The 14,638-nt window shown below is 44.1% G+C and overlaps 1 protein-coding gene across 1 annotated transcript in view; it reads left to right on the forward strand.

Annotated features, from left to right (window-relative positions):
* The window catches only part of WDR75 (WD repeat domain 75), a 552,173-nt gene that overhangs the window by 95,504 nt on the left and 442,031 nt on the right, over positions 1-14,638 (forward strand). The window contains exon 4 of the mRNA XM_069615630.1: positions 13,776-13,875. Coding sequence (XP_069471731.1) covers positions 13,776-13,875 — 100 coding nt within the window. The remainder of the gene's footprint in view (positions 1-13,775; positions 13,876-14,638) is intronic.

Here is a 14,638-nt window from a genome sequence, read left to right on the forward strand (position 1 = left end):
AAATGTTTGGAGCAGTAGTGGCCCCAGCAGAATCCGAAAGCAGCGACGCCCTGACATACGGTACAGATACTGAGGGCGAGGAACAAACCGGCTCATAAGGGGGGAGGGGGGGGGAAGTGCAGTGTTTGTTGTTACAGTTATTTATGTTTTGTTTGTTGTTTTGTTTGAATAAAAATAATAAAATGTTTAAGAAAAAAAAAGAAAGTCGCAGTTCTCGATTGCAGGGGTTGAAGGTTAAAGCAGATCTCTGGTTGATGTCGTCCACTGTTGCAAGGCCTCTCAATTGAAGAATGCAGCAAAACTCGATGCAGGACCCCTCTCAGGACTGACTCTGGTCAGGTAAGCGATTTCGGACGGTGGTCACTGCAGCAGGGTGACACAAAGGGACTCAGAAGCTGCTGTCAGACTTTACCTCCTATCTCGGGTCCCCTTGATGCTAGGATGCCGAAATTTCGTAGTGTTTGGCCTCGTAGGGCCAGCAGAGGATCCCCTAAATTCCAGGTTGGAACTCTGAACGGTGACGCCTGCAGCACGGTAGCCCAAAATTGAAGCTGGTCAGCCACAGGACGGTTCCAGGGAACCGAGCAGACGTCAGGAATGGATGGTTCCTCAGCTCCAAGTGTCGCAGCTCCTTCAGAGGTTTGCTAAAGATCACAAGCAAGACATGTGCTCCTGCAGGACAGCAGCAGAAGTTGGTCGCCAGTTTTTTTTCGTGGGTGTCGCAGATGCACAGGATACTTGTCAGCTTCAGGTTTCTCCAGTATCGCTGAAGAATGGGTGCAGGGGTCCTCTTCGTATCCAAAAGCCAGGTAAGAGTTGAAACTCCCACTAGCAGGTCTAGCACCACACGACCCAGCAGTGGTCCTCGGAACCACTGGTGGGAACATTCATGCATACCACTCAGACACCGTGAAACCAGTTTGTGGATTGGGACCAGACAGTCCCAGCCCACATCCTGCCAGCAAACGCACACAGCCCTCCGGTAGCCCGCAAAAAGTTTCTGCTTTCCCAGGCACAGGAAGTATTAAGGATTTTCATGGCCTCTCTGGCCAGGAAGAAGGCAACAGAACAAGTGAAAAATCTTGTGGCACGGCCATGTTTGACCAGTAGCCAAACACACTAAGGCGAAAGCAAACCTTTCCAGAAAGTATGAGGGGAGCGGGGGGAGAAAGTCACTGCTGCCACCAGCTTATCCTTTTTGCACACCTTGAGTAACCAAAAATCCTCAGTGTTAGTCTAGGGCAAAACAAAGTGTACCCCCCCCCCCGTATTGTATTGTAAGTGCTTTACTAAAAGTAGTAACAAAGTAACAAGACTAAGGGAAATGGTAAAGAGGCATCTTTGCTAACAGTCGTGGTGATGAAAGGGCACCTTCAATGGACTCCTGTGGCAGCACACAAGAGAAGGGGTCAGCAGCAAAGGATTCAGCTCACTCTGCAGCGGTTTGTGGTTTGGTGCCTTTTTCTTAGTGCCAAGAGGAAACTGATCGCTGGTTGGATTCTCCTCGGTTTCTTCATCCTGAACCCTGGTGAGGGGGGACTATAGGAGAAGAATTGCAGCTTGCGGTGGTCCACAGGTGTGCCTGCGAAGTTTCAGTGAGATTTGTCGATTGCAAGACGATGCACTCCAAGGGTCCAGTTTCCCCGGGTATTGGTGTTTTGCAGCCTGGGAAAGTCGCTGCATGTCAGGAGATTGCCCAAATTGAAGGTCTTGCGGCTGATTGTTCCCAACAGCCCAAAGGAGGGTGTCATCCTTGGCAAAGCATCCCTGTAAACTGGCTCAGGACAGCTGCAGGGCTTCACCGGTACCGCTGCGGTTGTTGAAGTTGCTGCTGGCATCTCTCCTAGTCTTCTGCTTCCGGTTTCCTGTTTAAGTGGTCGACTCTGCCTGTCGTCTAAAAATCCTCGCCTTGTATGTTGGAACCCATTCCTTCCCTCTTATGGTGCTGTCTGACTATCGTGTGTGTGTGTGTGTGTGTGTGTGTGTGTGTGTGTGTGTGTGTGTGTGCACACGTGTGTGCACGTGTGTGTGCACGTGTGTGTGTGTGCGCACGCGCACGTGTCCACTCTTAGTATAAGGCTGTACCGCCTGAGTTCATGGTAGCGTAGACATAGCAGCCAGGCTTATTTTAGGAGGGAGAGAGGACAGTAGAATCAGTACAAATGAAATTGTAATACAAATGATCCAAAGAGACACTGAAACCCTTTGTAAAAATAAAGTATTTATTTAAATAAAGGTAGTCCCAGATAAATCTAGGGGGGTCACAATTATAAAAACACTATACTGAAGGTACACAGACCAAAGTATAAACCTTATTTGGAACACCTAACAGTAGTTCTAGGAAAGTCGAAAGCTTTTCAGACACATTCAGTATAGGTCATACCTATTCTTGGAGTAAAATCCAATGGTTACTTTCGGATTACTTTCAGTAATGCAAGGGCAGTAGACCCTACCAGTTGTACAATGACTCTCAGTACAAATCAGTAAACTGGACAATATACTTTTTGTGAATAGTGGAACACTTATTCCATGTGCCGTAAAAACATATTACTAATTTTGTGATAATACAGTTATACTAGGTAAGTAAAGCCTAAGTATGTATTATTCAATTACAGGTGCTGTTGAGATCAGTGAAACACAGATGGAGATAAGCAGTAACTCTTGTAACTTATTTTTGGATGGCAAACAACTAACTCAAGGTAAGTAAAACCCACATACTTTTTTAATCTCTCAGTGAAGGGTAAAGTAAAACCCAATGTTACTTTTACTTAATGACTCAAGGTTATTCTAGGTTAGCAACAACCTAATATAGACTTATTCTGGACAGGCTAGCAGCAAGTCGGGGGAAGCAAGACCCATTTGGAGGACACTCCTACAATTACCCTGCAGGAATAATCTGGTAAAACCAACACTTTACTTTTGGAAAGAGGCACAACCTAATCACAGGAGAGTAAAATACCTTCACATCTACTTTCTATTAGAATGGCAAAACAGTTTATAAGGAAGAAAAAGATGTTAACCATACTTTGAGAATAGTGCATCACACATTCAAGATGAGTAAGAACTTTTGTAACTGTTAACTCTTAGAGCTAGTTCCGACCAACTTTTTTACGAGTAAGTAACTTTTAAACACTTGATTTCTTTTCTATCGAGGTCCCAATCCCTTCAAAAGGATTTCCCTGGTTCTTGGCGCATGAGTGTTCTCAGTGGCAGAAGGGGGGTCACTAGGACTAGTGACCAGACAGTGTCAGAATAGGTTCTTAAGTAGTGAAAGTCAGAGTTCCTTAGGAAAACTGGGCAAACAGGTGAGTACTTTATTTCTAGGGTTAGAAGAGTGCAGGGGCTTCGCAGAAGACACCCTAGCAGGATTCTAGAAGTGTGACTGGGTGCACTGGATGAGAGGCCTCCCCATCACAGAAAACGCCACCCAGCTACACAGAAATCCTAATGCGCTTAAGGGAAGTACATACCCAAGCCAACAAAGTACCTCAGCATTGAAGATAATTTTGCAGCAGGACCTCTGGTGTCCTGGTCAGTGGTGACTGAAAACAAGACCTCAGAAGGAACTTTGCAGCAGGGATTGATGTAGAAGGCTCTAGGCAAGATTTCCCCTCGCGGCTGAATGCTGTTCTGCAGATTTGGCGCCTTTTACAGGAGCACAGAAAATCGCGATTGAATTCTCGTCATTACAAAGGTCCAGCCCTGTTGGGAATTTTCAGACTCGCTTTGTGTCTCTGGAGATCCACTAGGATGCCCCTGAAGTTTCAGCGAGATTCGGCATTCGGAAGACCATGCACCGCACAGTGGCTCTAGGTCCCAGGGTATTGTGGTATTGCAGCAATGCAAGGTGGCAGCAAAATGTGGGATGGCTCGAAATGCAGGTGGTATTAAGGCTACTGGGTCTCACCAGGCTCTGGGTTGTCGTTTTCGGAGTCCCCAGATCGCATGGAAGGAAGGGCTGCAGCAGGATCGGGTTACCCAGCAGGCTCTCCGGTCGCTGGAAATAGTCTGCGCCACTTTTTCTTCATTCTCTCCGGTTTAAGTTCCAGTGGTCGACGACTCTTCAGCTTCCAGGTTTGCAGTATTTATCAGGAATTGCAACACAACTTCACCATTCTCTCCCTGCATTTTACCAGAGGGGGTGGTCTGGTTGTCCAATCAGGACAGCCAGCCCCCACTGGGATTTGTCCCCATTCAGGCAAGGCGTAAGACAAAGGGCTGTGGAGTTCTGGACTCCTCCCTCACTTCCTGCCCACACAGACAGACTGGAGCCTGGGCGGGGAGTCCAGGGGTCTCCTGCCGAAGATAAAAATCACACAAAGGAATTTCCACCCTGGATGTCAGAGGACTGAAAAAGAAACGATGCACTAAAATGGTAAAAAGAAGACTGGGCCCATTTTGGCAAAATGAGCACCCTTAGGTGCTTTTGCTGCAGCTGTGAACACAGCCCACGGTAAAGGTGCACCAAATTAATACAAGGAATCGCTGCCACCAGCCATTGAAGGTAAGCTTGTCGCCAACAAAACTGTTAGTTTTAAGGTGCAAGGGGATACATTGTATCTCCCCAACACTCCACATAAGGTGCAGTGTGCTGGTTTCACTTAACAAAATGTAAAAGGGATCCACAGATCCTTTCTACCCTTGGGGACTGTAGTTCTCTCAAGGTTAGCAAAAGAAAGTTAAAAGGGGGGAAAAAGGTTCCCTCTCGCTAGCAAAGCAAAACGTTCTGGGGTTGACCGAAGTCAGGATTACTGACCAGTTCTGTGAAAATCTTACCTAACACCGCCAAACCACCCCCACCTGAAATGATGGAAGGAGAGCCCAGAAGGTACTTACAAATGACAACGGGTGAAAAAAGGACTAGCCATTTTGAGAATGTCACCCATGGGTGTTGTACTGCAGCTGAGAAATCAGCCTGCTAGTAACCTGCACAAAAAGGTAGAAAAAGTATCCACTGCCACAAACCATTTGTTTTGTTTGCTACTGTAACAAAGTTACAGGAGCAGTGGGAAAGGAATTATAATCTACCCCCCCCCCCCACACACCACCAGAACCCACGTATGGTGGTGTGCTGGTCCCACAAAATAAAAGGTAAGTAAGATAAGTTACCTTACTACTCTTGGGAACTGTTGTTCACACGAGATTCAAATAGAGGGGTCCAAGTAACCCCCTCATTGACACTGCACAGAGGGTGCCATGTGTCGCAAAAGTAAAGGACAGATGCCAATACATGGAGGAAGGCATAACTTGACAAAAGCAGTAATTGGATTCCTAGTCCGAGCAAAATGAGTGGTAAAAAGTTACTCCTTCAATTCCAGAGTCCAGTGAAAAGTGCTGGGGGGGTCTCAGTTTAAAGTGTGGGATATATTGACCCACTCAACAGTATTTGCCCACATCACCAAGCTGCATTTGTGCCGAAACAGCAAAATGGCTGCGCTGGCCCCTGTGAGCACCATGGCCTCAATTGCATTTGCAGCAACAAAAAGATGGTTGCACCTTCTTACCAAGCACATATGGGTCAGGATGGAAAAAGGGGGCACACTGAAGGAGATTGCCAATGTGTTCCAACATCTAGCAATGGAAGAAAGGGGGGAAAAGCGGCGGCGTTTTGCTGCAAAACTCCAAAATCTCCCTTAAAAATGAAACTTGTCATCTTAAAAAAAATAAATAAAAAATAAAGAAAAATGCTACTCTGACGTTATTTCCATCTGTCCTTCCTTAACCACTGATTAAAAAGGCCCTGCCATGCCTAGCATATTGCATTGTGCTTCACCAAAACCAGGCATGATTTCTGAATGACAGGCCCTGTCAAACCAACTCTGAAAGAAATCAACAAGGAACTTCACTTTACTCTCACAGGAACACATGTTTAATTCTTTACAAAAGTATCCAAAGCTCAGCAGTTCAGAGGCTCTAACTATCGGAGCAACGTCAGTTTTTAATGTATCTGTGCTTCAGATAAAACTCCTGCAGTCAAGAAAATGACTATAGCTGCAAAGACAGTGGGAATCTGGAGCTGCAGAACGGAATTTAAAGAAAGAAATGCTAGATTTTCACCACACATGTAAAAAAAATGGTCCTGTGCAAACTAAAGGGAAAAAGTCCTGTTCATTGTTGAATGAAAGTTTGCCTTATTTAGCAATGTAAAGGGGTTGTTGGTGCTAAACACATTAGTTTTTTATTTCACAGGTTTGTTTTAATTCAGGACCCAAAATAAGAAAATTAAGATTTTAAACCACATGGGCTGGATTTGCAAGCTCTCAAAAACAGGATATTCCAGATGGCAGAGCTTACCCCCCCCCCCCCCCCCCCCCAAGCAAGGGAGCCACACCATAAACACTGCAGATACTAACACCTAAATGATGATTACTAGGTTGGAAAGAGGCTAGGCTAACCCATGGACAATGGAACTACCCAGGGCAAGTACGTACCAGTGTGAAGGGGCAATAAACCTTCAATCCAACTGAGAAAAAAAACCCACCTTGCATTGAAGGAAATGACAGTTGGTAGCAGTTGAAGGTAAACATGATCGTGACAAAGGACTGCTTTGTTTCCAAAGACTATATTATAAATAAACTTTAAAGACTGTTTATCTCTGCAGCAAGACTTTGTAAACATGTAGAATTTTCGTAGTTTAAAAGTAATTTCTTTGGACTTTCTTTTAAGACATGGTAGAATTCACTGACACCTTGGGCAGAAATGGCAAAGTATTGCGGATTAGAAGAAAAGCATCCATTTTGCAAATGTGAATTTTTGTACATATATCCCTTATGATAATCCACACCCATGTATAAAGTTATAGAATTTTGAGTAATATAATTCCCATTGAAAATCGCAAAAAACTGGTAAAATGGCGAAACAAGGTCTCCCGGACTGGGGGATTGGACTGCTATGCGCTGCACAAAATATGTAACCTGCGTATATAATTTGCTAAGATTGCAATTGTATAAATGTAAATTTGAGGCATAATCGGATTTTAGTAAAATAACTGTGGGAGGTTTTTGGACATTGTAAAACTCATAAATCTGACATTTCTGGAAATCCAACCAGTTTAGAGCGAGGCGGGGACGAATACCCCTGTCCAATAGAGCTGTTTAGAGGCTTGCTTAGTTAAGCCGGCCCAGCAATATAGTCTATGATGTCACTATGCCTTATAAATAAGAATTCCTGACAAGACTCTAGGCACACTCTTCCTGATTTTCATGTGCCAGTGTCCTATTCGTCCATATTCCAGATCCCAACTACAAGGCCAAAGCATTGCTGACCCGTACTCCAGGGCCCATTGCAAAACCCAAGCAGTGCTGATCCTGCTCTAGCAAGGCCTCAAATCTGAAATCCCACTAAAATGCCCAAATAACCATAGGGGAAAGCTGTGGTATTCTTTTGGGAAGCATCCTGAACCAGCCTGGCTTGCTGCCCATTAACCCCTGCCATCCTGCCATCCACTTGAACTTTAGTATCCAGAGACCAGAATTGCCATCCGGTGACCAGAACTGTCCCGCCGTTTACCAGGCGCCATGCCATGTAGTGACCAGTACCATTGATGGTCCAAAAATCCCAAACTAAAAGTGGACTGTAAGTATAAATCCCCATCCCATAGAAACCCGTAGTATAGCTTGTCTTGCCTTGGTCCTTATCCACTCTGTCATCCTATCCTTATCCTTATACTGATAACTTGTAAAACTGTCAGAATTATCCATGCAACCTTGTCCTTGATTTCTAGTGCTAGCGCCACATTTCTGTCTTGCATAGATCCTAAATCATTAGCGATATTGTGTTTTAAATAAATTCATTTTCCATGCGTGAAAGGTTACAACCGCAGCTTAACTTTTATATTTACGGGTGGCGTTCTTCTTTTCTTAGCTATTAAATCTAGATTAGGATTTGCCTTTCAATTTTAAAACAGATTCCTCTTTTCACTGCTCTAGTTTCCTAAAAACAAACCTTGCTCTACCTTCCATATCCCTCTCGATTCAGCTAGAGACTTACTTTCACTTCCATATTGTACCGGAGATATAACTCTATTCCCCAGCCAAATAACTGCACTCCAAATCGGTGTATCTCACTCGTTTTTATTAATTACTGTTTGGGTAATTTCAGGCGGGAATTGAAAAACTGCAAAGTTTCCAACGTGTCATTTTGCTGCAATCCTCTGTTTTTAAACTTTGCACTCATTTTCGAACTGTATGCTTTTGGTAATCCATTCTTTGCGATTGTTAATGTCGTTGCATTGTTGCTCTAGTGAGGAATTGTATTTGCTTCAAGGTTTTTAACATGCATTCATTATTTATATGTCCATTTCCGAGTGTCCTTTCATCACATTGCAAGGGGTTTGAAATCCGTTTTTCTATTATTTGGGGAGGGATGGTCAGATTTGGATTCCGATTCTTGCTTATTATTCCTGAGTACCTGCTGTGTCTTTCTATCCCTTCAGAAATCAATTATTTGAGGGTTGAGGGAACATTGCAGGGGGAAATTCTAACTTGGGTGCTATCTTTTCTAAATCAAAAAGTGCTCCTATTCAGCTGTGCTAAATATATGTTCCACTAGAAGGTTAAACCCAGTGCATTGCTCACATTCTCATTATAATTATCACCCCATTGGTGATTGCTGCCCCATATTAAAAAGTGATTTCTTTTGAACATTAGCACAGAAACTGAAAATTATCATTAACAGTGCTATCCACCATTCTCTACGTTTATTCGCCCACACACAGGTTACGTTTTTGTAACTGATCTCCAGTGTGCCCGTTACTGGTGCTCTTCTGTGTGCCTGCCTCTTCACACCAGGTCGGCAGAGACTAGCAGCTAGTCCTCCTTTAAAAACAATGGATCCTTAGGCATGCAACCCGAATCTTCAGTATATACTTGTGTGGACATCTCTTTACTTGGGTTACATCATGAGTTATCTGAAACTACCAGTCTCTGATTCAGAAGAGTAGTGCCTGTTATGGAGAATTCTCATTTCTGTGCTAATTCCCTTCAACCTTGGAGACCCCCCCCCCGCTCTTTTGCTTGGCTTAAGACGTTTTAATTTTAACCCTGGAGTGAGTGAGACCTTTACTCTCTCGTGCTTTTACCTGATCTGGATTGTGTGGTTTTTCACTGTTTTTAGGCATCTGCTTTTTGTATGATACATACAGCACCTTCAGTGAAGTGTCACTGAGAAATCGTTAAGATTTTTCATATGGTTGAAATACCTTTTCATGTGTGTACTACAGTTTCCCAAAAGTAGTAAAGGGAAATTGACTTTACTTCCCTTTTTCTCTTTGCTGGTCCAGCACACCATCTTATATGGAGTGCTGGGGTTTACCCAGTAGCCCTTTATCCTACAGTCTCATGTAATTTTTGTGTTACCCTAACTACTTTAAATGGCTAGTGGTTTAATTGTTCCTACCATTCTGCTTTTCTACTGCAGGCTGAACCCTCAGCTGCAGTATAGCACCCCTGGGTGACCGTTTAGTCAAAAGGGCCCCAGTGTTTTATTTATTTTTAATTGTTTTAATAAATTTTTTTGCCATTTTCTGTGTGAGAGGTCGGTCTTCGGTTTTACTGTGCGTTGAGACAGGTTTGAACCCTTTGTCAGTGTTAGGCAGAGTTTGTATGCAGTACCCTTTTGGGACCACTAAACACAACTAGGACTACAGGTGTAAGCAAAACCAACCTTTGGTAGAAGTCTGCACTACAGTTTTTGGTAGCGGAGCTGAGCAGCCAGGCTTATCTCAAGAAGGAATGTGAGCTGTAATGATGTTACACAGAGGTCTACAATCACAGGTGTTCAAATAAACTCTTACACTCAAGGTTTCTTTGTTAAATACTTATTAATTTATATAACTGTCAGTTATAAAACATTCATAAGGTGCCAATATAATCACACACAAATACTTCAGTACTGTACACTCAAGTTTCTGAGGCATTCAGAATACTTTGAAGGAGGAGCAAAAAAGCATAGGTTATCAGAACATAGAAAGAATAGAGTTATTTCTTAGGCAGTGCAGATATTGTAAGTTCACCAGAAGAGTCAATTGAATAGGCCAGGCCAAAGTCAATGGGCTTAAGTCTTGGATAGGATGAAGCGGTTCTGGTAGATAAATGGACAAGTCTCTGCAAAAGGTCTTAGGAATAGTTTGTAGCAAGAAGAATCAAATGTAGCGTCACTAGCTAATAGGGCCTGTTAGATGGGAAAGGTTCAAGCACTTTCACTGCAAGAGGCAAGTACTCTGTCTGGATTTACAGTACCTTTTACAAGTGAAGAAAAAGATGCAGCTGGTGACCTCTGTTCCTGGCAGTTCCTGCAGATCTCGCTGTTCCTGGGCCTCAGTCGTGGGGACAAGAGGGAGGACGTTGGGGGACTCCTGCACTGGGACTGGTCAAAAAGCTGGAAACTGGCAAATCTTCAATTCCGGTAGCTGTAGTCAAGCACACAAGCTGGTGTCCCTCTCCCTGGTTATTCGGTTTTCTGCACCACTCCGAGGAAAATGCACCCAGCTCTGAGAATGGTATCCAGGTGGCTTAGTGTCGAGTTGATTGGTCCCACCAACTCAAAGGGAGAAGTCGTCCTTGCAGGGCTTCTCTGTCGAGATGAACTTAGCGATTCGGGGCGGCAGCAGGGCTTCACCAGGCAAACCAATGGTCCAGGAGTTGCAGCAGTCCTCTTCAAGCTTGTCTTCGAATCTTTAGTGCCAGTGGTCGACTCTGCTTTCCAACCCAAGAGACTCTCCTTTTTATTCAGTTCTCTCCCATTCGTTCCAGCCTAGCTGTCACCCAGCAGGGTGGCTGTCCTTGCCGGACAGTCAGCCAGCCAATCACGCCAGAGTGCATTTGGGTCTCCTAGGAGATGAAGCACAGAGTTTCGGGAACCTCACTCACTTCCTGCCCACCCCAGACACTCGGGCGCCAGAGGCGTTTTTCACTCCTGAAGCCCACCAAAGTCGAATGAACATAGAAACCAAACCTAGTTCGGAGTGCAAAGCAAAACTCTAGAAGGACCTTTCCACAAAGAAATTGCGAAAAAAGAAGACTGGGACCTGTTTTTAGAGGGGGCTCAGACGCCAGCTTGAGAAACATGGCTCCCGCGATTTAACGCTACTGGTGTTCGCGGTCGGGAAAAATCATAGTAGTTGGTTGAAAACGACTGCCACCAGCCATTTCGAGGGGAAAGACTGCTACATGAGTATCTAGACACAGGGGATACTAAGTAACCCCTCCAGCACTCTATTGTAAGATAGGGTGTTTGCTGGGTCTAGGATTTTAAGACTAGTAAAGTCCTTTTCACTTTACTTACTCTGGGAAACAGTAGTTTATCCCAGAGAAGGTATTTAAACCTTGGGAAAGCCTGAAAAGGTTTCCCTGTGCCACTGCACTGAGGGTGCTGTGTGACATGACGACTATGGAGTTGTCTAAAACTCATAACCAAAGAAAACAAAAGTAAAACGCCTTAAACACATGAGCGAGTGCGAAAAAAGGGTCCCTCTCTCCAGGTAAAAAAAATCAAGCCCTCAAAATCCAGCAAAGTTGCTGGGGGTCTCTAAGGTGAAGGGAATTAGCACATTTTTGAGAATTCTCCCTAACAGTCTTGCCTTTGGCGGGCTTCATCCCTGAAGCTGGCCGCTGGCTCCAGTGTGTCTGGAAGGACAGATGTCAGGGAGGGTCCCGAAACGCCTCTGTCCTTTGTCTCTAGTAATGCCTGAATGCAACTAGTCCCGATTGGCTGGTTGTCCTTTCAGGAAATCCACCCTGCTGTGATTGACAGCCTAGGCTGTGCATGAATGGGAGAAACCTGCTTAAGAGGCGAGGGTTTTGGGACTACAGGCAGTCGACCACCTGAAGAAATGCCAGACGAAGAAACCGTGAACAAATCTTGCTGCAACCTCCTGGACCTCTGAAATGCCTGGTGAAGCCCTGCTGCTAGGCTGACCTCCTTTTTCATCTTGACAGGGAAGCTCTGGACGGAACGACTTCTCCCCTTGGGTTAATGGGACCAACTAATCCCGAGACGAAATCCACTGGACCACTATCCCAGACTTGCTGTGCCTCTGTTGCTTTGGAAGCCCAATGCCCGGGGTCGAGTGTCCCTAGTAGTGCAACATCTGCTGCGCAACAAATCTGGCTAGAAGCTCCAAGAGTCTCCTAAGGACCCTCCAGAAGCAGGACCTCCAGATACCTCACCAGAGGAGCAAAGAGTCCAACCATTGTCCATGATCCATAACTGTGCTGTTGGTAAGCGCTGAATCCACGAGTGCCTTTGAACCGAAAGAGTCTGTAGCCGCCAACGACTTCTCAAGTACCACCGCACGAGCCTTCCAGACGTCCTTCCTCTTGGCCCCACGACTGAGGCTCAGGAAAAAACGGTTTGCATCGCTGTAGCAAGACAGAATCCAGCTGGACCACTCTTCAAACCAGAGGTACTGTTTAGGCTTGGGGTACTTACCTTATTGCCTTTTAGCCACACTCTTCTCAGTTGGGAATTGCAGTGGCTTACCTTTTTTAGAGTTAATTCCAACTTTCTTTTCACAGGCGTAACTGCTTGTGACCCTACATGTGGTTTTGTTTTTTTCTCTGACTCTTTTGTGCAAGACTTTGATCTAAGAAGTGCATCCGATTTAATAAACTCTGTCCCAATTTACTTTGGCTGTCCTGGCTCCTTGAAAATTCTTCTAGTCCATTGACTTTGATGTTTTTACTTCATAGGTGGTAGCTTGTTGTTGTATACTGGTACTGCTGAGGAAAGGCTTATCTAGATTTCATTGGAAGATTTAGTTGTCCTCGCATATACTGAGAAACTGTCTAACCTGTTTCTTTCCGTAATCTTTCCTTTCTGCAACCTGGGAATCTGCAAGTTTACTAGTGTGATAAATGCCATTACTGTCCTTGTGTCGCCTCAGGGTGTGGGAATTGTGTAAGAAGCATATCCAAAGATTATCCACTAACTTGTTTTGATTCTGGAAAGCAATTGTAAAGTATATTTACATTAATATAACAAATTGCCTTTTTTAAAGAACGCCATAACTATTTAAATCTGAAACCTTGAGTGCAAGTGTTACTTGGCTACTTGTATTTACGGATTTCATTTGTACAGCTCATATTTACCCCTCTTACGATGGGCGTGGCTGCTCAGTCACACTACCAACTTGTGTAGTACGGACCTATACCCAAAGGTGGGTTGCCTAATACCAAGCAGATACATTTTGTGTAGTCTCACACAGTGTGACTGCACCAATTCTTACCCAACGGTGCCTTGCTGCTCTGTCACATTTACCAGTGATAGTTCTGCCTAACTTGAGGGCATAGCCCTGAACACAACTACAGATGGTCTCTATGAACCCCATACAAGTGGTGTTCTGAACACCCTTCTGACAGTCACCATGATAGATTAAAGAAATCATTAATGTGCTTGTCGTCTTTCAAAACCTGACATGGCGTCAGGCTTGCTACTAAGAGTTGGCCATGTTCCTTCATCCTTAAACTAAAATTATACATTCCTTTTAGTGTTGCCTTTAATCTGTAGAGCTCTCGCATCTGATAATTGGTGCATCTTGGTAATTCATTGTGCCCATATCTCTGTTTATGGAGTCATTTTTCACAAAATTATTACCACAAGTATTTTTTGGAAAATGTTGGCCAAGGTTAATGTCTGGTGATGTAGTAGAGGGCTGTTAAAGATGTGGAAATGGAACTTTGTGTTTTATTATATGCATATATTTTTATATTTTGAGTCCTAGCCTGTTCTCCATGCTTTCATAAAGTTCAACTTTTTTTTTCTTTTCTTTTTTGTAGACTTTTTCAGTTGGTTGTAAACTTCTTGCATTATACACGTCTGCTGCAGCTGAAGATACACTTTTTGCCATATCTCCACAAGATAACCATGAAGATTCAGGTATGAAAACAAGCCTTGCATTGGATGCAGCCAATAATTATCATCTTAACACCCCTTCCCACTTTGTCCGACACCTCAAATTAACAGATGAAACTAGTGGGGTCTTCAACCAAACCCTAAGGGTTTCTCCTCTACTATCCAACCCACTGGTTCTGTTAGGATAGTTTTTCTGAAGTTCTACCAAATTTGATCAAAACCATTCAACTGACGCAGTACAAGACTCCACTCTTAGTATAAGGCTGTACCACCTGAGTTCATGGTAGCCTAGACAGAGCAGCCAGGCTTATCTTTGGTGGCAGAGAGGCCTGTAGACAGGTACAAGGAATCTATAACACAAATGAATCAATGGAAACACTGACAACCAGAAGTATTCTGAAAAATCGTTTTTTTTAAATACTAATAGTCCAAGTTAATTCTTGGGTTAAGTACTGATCAAAGTCATAAACGCATTATAGAAAAACACAACACAATGTTTGAAGGTACACAGACCAAAGCGCACAACTTCATTTGGACCTCCTAACAGTAGTCGTATGGAAGTCAAACCTTATTAAACACATTCAGTATAGGACACATCTATTCTTGGGAGTAAAACAAATGGTGTTAAGTACAGATTTGGGTTGGTACCCTTTGGGTGCACTACAACAACCTTAGCCTCCTGGTAATAGGAACCCAACCTTTGGTATACGTCTGTACTACACAGGTTGGTAGTGTGGTTGAGCAGCCAGGCTTATCTCAAGAGGGGTCAATGTGAGCAGTAGGGTGG

Source organism: Ambystoma mexicanum, chromosome 9, assembly GCF_040938575.1.
Source record: "Ambystoma mexicanum isolate Mex_15411 chromosome 9, UKY_AmexF1_1, whole genome shotgun sequence".
Lineage (NCBI taxonomy): Eukaryota > Metazoa > Chordata > Amphibia > Caudata > Ambystomatidae > Ambystoma > Ambystoma mexicanum.